The following is a 4,222-nucleotide window of genomic DNA, read 5'->3' as shown; positions in this document are numbered from 1 at the left end:
GGTTTCAACAAAATATAGTTTCTACCTCTTTCTTGCCTTTGCCCAGAATTTCAAATTATATCCATGTGTTTAGAATTATATTAGTTCTTGGTGTATTCTTATAAAGATAGCAAGTCAATCAGTAATTGTCCTCTTCTCCAATTCCATGTATCTAAGCCAACATTGCTCCCTTGATCAATGCTGAGCAGCCACTGTCTTAAAAAAGCATCTCTAGCAATCTTTTTGTCTTGTGAAAGAAGCCTTGCAATTTTCCTCATAGTAGATGCACATATGACAAATTATGTGCAAATTAAGTTAGTTTGCATTTGTAAACTGATGAAAAACAGCTTACAAAACATCTTTACAAAGTCAATGTTCATTTAACTAGGAGAACAGCTATCAGCAGGGTCATTAACCTGCAATGTTTAAATATATTTGTACACCCGAACTACCTTCAAAAACAAACTATAAAAATCTGACAAGTGCTTTTAAATAATGTTCTCCCATTATTAAAAGGGCACTTAAGATTATTAATAAAGGAAGAGTCACATATGGGGTGAATTTAATATATGTTGATAACTTTGCCATACATTGCAAAAGTGTATTCCATGAGGTTGCTGAACTTATTCACAAGATAAAACATTCGAGTTGAACTCAACTCCACAAAAGGCTTATCCTCTTCACATGCCTGGTGTGTTTACCTTAATCAAAGTAAATTAATCTTTGTATTCTTTAATGTTCAGTATTTAACAGGCATATTACCTTGCACAACACGTTGATTAGAAAAATAGGTTAACTAAAAAATGTTAAAAACTTTTGAAAGTGCATCAGGTCTTCTCTCCTGTACAGTACTTTCTTGCTAACACCCTTTTAAGAGATACAAAATGTCTTCAGGACTTACCATAGCTGTCACTTAACAGTGGGTGCTTGGATGAATGCTGAACAGCTGCTCAAGATCCAGTCTGTACTGAAAAATGGTTTCAATCTCCATTTCAAGTCTCAGGATGAATGGTGGGAGATAAACACTGCCAAAATCATTCGTTGCCCCTTTGAGTTCAGCAGTACCAAAGGAGTGGAAGTCAAACTCCTATTTTAAATGGCATATTTTGTACCTGTTGTTACTCCAAGTTTGGAAATACTTTTCAGAGGTACAGCGACTCTGAATGCATCAAATGTTGAAAGGGGACATGGGGGCCAGGGATTGCATATGCAAGCTAGCCACAGCTAATAAGTAATTAGTCCTTTTTTTTGGTTTTTGAGGAAACTTTGACTTGATCTGACATGTTGAGACTTGTTGTACACTTTACCACACACCCTCCTTCACACCTACACTATTAATAACAAGCAATCAGAAGCTCATTGGGACTTGTCTGGTCATATTCTTAAGATTTTGTGGTATGGGCAGGGGGAAAACACAACTAAAATCCCCAAAAGATGAACTCTTTCATTATTTTTAATTTTTTTCCCTCATTCAAAATGTATTTTGGGCAATCTTGACATAGTCAAGTCTCAAGCATTCTACAGATATTTTAACTGACTGCGGCTGCAAAGGTTCTGTAATTTCCACACATTGTTTCAAAACACTTGATTTGTTGTAGATTTGTGTTCAGACATTTAGACTAACTTTTCACTTCCTCTTTTAAGATCAATTTTTAGAATTTCAATACTGAATACTTTTGCAACTAGACAAAGGAATTGGAAACATTCCCCAACCAAAACCAAACACGGAAGGCAACTTTTGTCCTTGTTAAAATGGCAAGATAGGAAATGTTTTATTATAATTGAGAAGAAAATTTCTCTTCCAAAATAGAAATCTGTACAATTTTTGCCACAATCAATATACATGAACTGTACAAATTTACAGCAGTTCATAATTTATCAAATAGCAAGAGATGGTCAACAGAATTCACAAATCAAACATTTGTGAAGCTACCTGATCACGGTAGAGGAGAAACTACAGTCCGCATCCACTTCACTGAACAGTGCTAAAAATGAAAGACGGCACTTTAGAAAAACCCTAGGCTAGCAATGTACAGATATAGCTATTTCAAAGTAGGTTAGTCAAATGTTAAAGAGCAGTGTGCTTGTAGCTCTACAAAGGCTGTTTAAACCCAGTTCAAAAACATATATCACCATATCCTTAATTTTACTTTTTTAAATATAAAAGACAAATTGTCAAGTGTCAAAATACTGTTTTGAGGAATATGTAAAAGGCGATAAACAGCTGGCAGTTTTCGCTTCCCCATACAGAAATATCCCTATATATAGATATAAAATATATAATTTTGGTTTGGATTTGGTACATTGCTGGAAATATTTGAGATGTGACTGTTTTTCCCTGAATGCCACACAGCCTGTGTGAGAGCTACATTACTCTCTTCCTTAACATTTAAGAGAGATAACCGACCTAAACAAAGCCCAGTGTGGGTCCCAAATAATAAAGGCGCCTTCCTTTCTTTTCCACCCTCCCACCCCATCCATCCAAAACAACACCTACCCACCGCCCCCCCCACTACACAATCTTTCCAGTGCAGATTTTGAATTTTTTTTGGAAGGGAGAAGAGAAAGAGAGGGGGTGTGGGAGTTTGAAAGTGTTTTTTTTAATATATAAATTCCCCTTTTTTTTGCCACTAGCTGGACACGGTCATCATGTAGTTTTTGGAAGGACTGGTCCGGCCCAGCAGCAGCTCGTCCTTGCAGCTGATCCGACTGCCGTCCAAGGAGGGCAGAGGGGGGGAGCCGACGCCGAGGCGGTGGTGGTGGTGGTGGTGATGATGGTGATGGCGGCGGTGGCCGTGGCCCCCGGGGCGAGCCTCGTACAGCACGCAGATCGAGCCGTCCTCGCCGATCCGGTACGACACTTCGTAAGGGTCGACCCAGAGGGTGAGCTCGCTCGGCAGCAGCTGGAAGACCTGCTGGTCGCTCAGTCCGATCCGGTTCGCCGCCTTCCAGATGATGGGGTCCATTTTGTGGTTGATCCGGATACACCGGTACCCGGAGCCTTTGCACGGTTTGTCAGGGAACCAATGGTGCTGATAGTGCTCTGTTGGAAGCAAGGAAGTATAAAAAAAACAAAAATAAAAGCACAGTGTCAGATGAATCCATGAAGAAATAAGAGAATGGGGTGGGGGGATCCAAAACTTTTAGAGTTCACAATTCGTTGAAGCGCTCTCTCTAACAAGTTTGTTTTAAATGCGGTTAAACCCATCCAAAAGGGCATTTTGCATCGAGTGCGTATTGCAAAAGAAGAAAACAGATACCGTGACGGGGTGGCGGTTGATGCAAGATCGACAAAAGGAGTTTACACCCGAGGGAGGAAGCAGCGCCTGAAGCTGCCGCGTGCGCTCGCGCACCGGGACAATGGAGGGGGGACGGTTGGAAAGCGGCGCGAGCTCCCGGGCCAACGTTCCATTTTTTTTGTTCGATTGGGGGGGGGGGGTGGAAGGGAAGAGAAGCGGTTTAAGAGGAGCCCGGAGGCCGTCGCCACTTACCCGCCAGCAGCTCCTGCAGGGACTGACAGAAAGTCTGTAACTGCCGCTCGTCCACTGTCGCCTTTGTCTGGAGGAGCTTACAAATAAATCCCACCGCTGCGCTGATCTCTGGCTTCATCTCGGCCCAGGTACCCAAAACGTACATTGGAGGAAATGTTTCCCCTCGGAAGTTTTTTTTTAAATTTTCGATCAAAATTTATTTCTGATTTTATTTTCCTCGCTCTCCTCTCTGTCGTACCAGCAACTCCCTCTTTGGAATTTTTTTTGTAGCGGTGGGTTGGGGGGGAAAAAGAAAAAAAGCCAAAGGGAAGGAAAGTAAAAGTTTCGCTTTTTGGGTGCTGTATGTGGCGAAATAATGTAAATCTTTATACGTGCGATGAATCAGCGCTGTAGCTGAGGGTCACACTTCTGTGACATGATCCACACAGTGTGGGTCTGCCACCAAACAGGATGGACTAGTGCACGGAGCTGCTATTTAAGGCAGGGGCAGGCGGGAAGTGACGTCAGGACATCGAGGGGCTGGACAGGATGTTGGGTGATGTCACCACCGGGAGCGATCTGGGTGACGTAATTCCCAAGCCGGCGGCTGTGGATTGGTGCGACTGGAGGTCGCGTGGTTCCTGCGGTATTGATGGTAACGTGGAGCGGTTTGGGATGTGTTGGTTAATGTTTGTGTCTGAAATTCCACGCAATCACCAGCTTCATTAATCAAATCAACTGTTTAATAGTCTCACTGTAAGTTTAAGATTTCT

The 4,222-nt window shown here is 42.2% G+C and overlaps 1 protein-coding gene across 1 annotated transcript; it reads right to left on the bottom strand.

Moving 5' to 3' along the window:
• Positions 1-2,452: 2,452 nt before the first annotated feature.
• On the bottom strand, positions 2,453-3,937 carry LOC122559815 (protein BTG1-like). Its single transcript, XM_043709902.1, has 2 exons — positions 3,471-3,937; positions 2,453-3,022 (listed from the first exon to the last, which is right to left on the bottom strand). Exons 1-2 carry the CDS (start codon positions 3,613-3,615, stop codon positions 2,610-2,612), a joined length of 558 nt encoding a protein of 185 aa, XP_043565837.1. The 5' UTR covers positions 3,616-3,937; the 3' UTR covers positions 2,453-2,609.
• Between the last annotated feature and the right edge of the window lie 285 nt (positions 3,938-4,222).

Source organism: Chiloscyllium plagiosum, chromosome 19 (genome assembly GCF_004010195.1).
Source record: "Chiloscyllium plagiosum isolate BGI_BamShark_2017 chromosome 19, ASM401019v2, whole genome shotgun sequence".
Classification (NCBI taxonomy): Eukaryota; Metazoa; Chordata; class Chondrichthyes; order Orectolobiformes; family Hemiscylliidae; genus Chiloscyllium; species Chiloscyllium plagiosum.
The sequence above is the reverse complement of the archived record's forward strand: the minus strand, read 5'-3'. Positions and strand labels throughout refer to the sequence as shown.

Coding starts and splice junctions, on each gene's coding strand:
- LOC122559815 (XM_043709902.1), bottom strand. CDS start 3,615: ATGTACGTTTTGGGTACCTGGGCCGAGATGAAGCCAGAGATCAGCGCA. Junction 3,023..3,470: donor CCTGCAGGAGCTGCTGGCGG/GTAAGTGGCGAC, acceptor TGCTTCCAACAG/AGCACTATCAGCACCATTGG.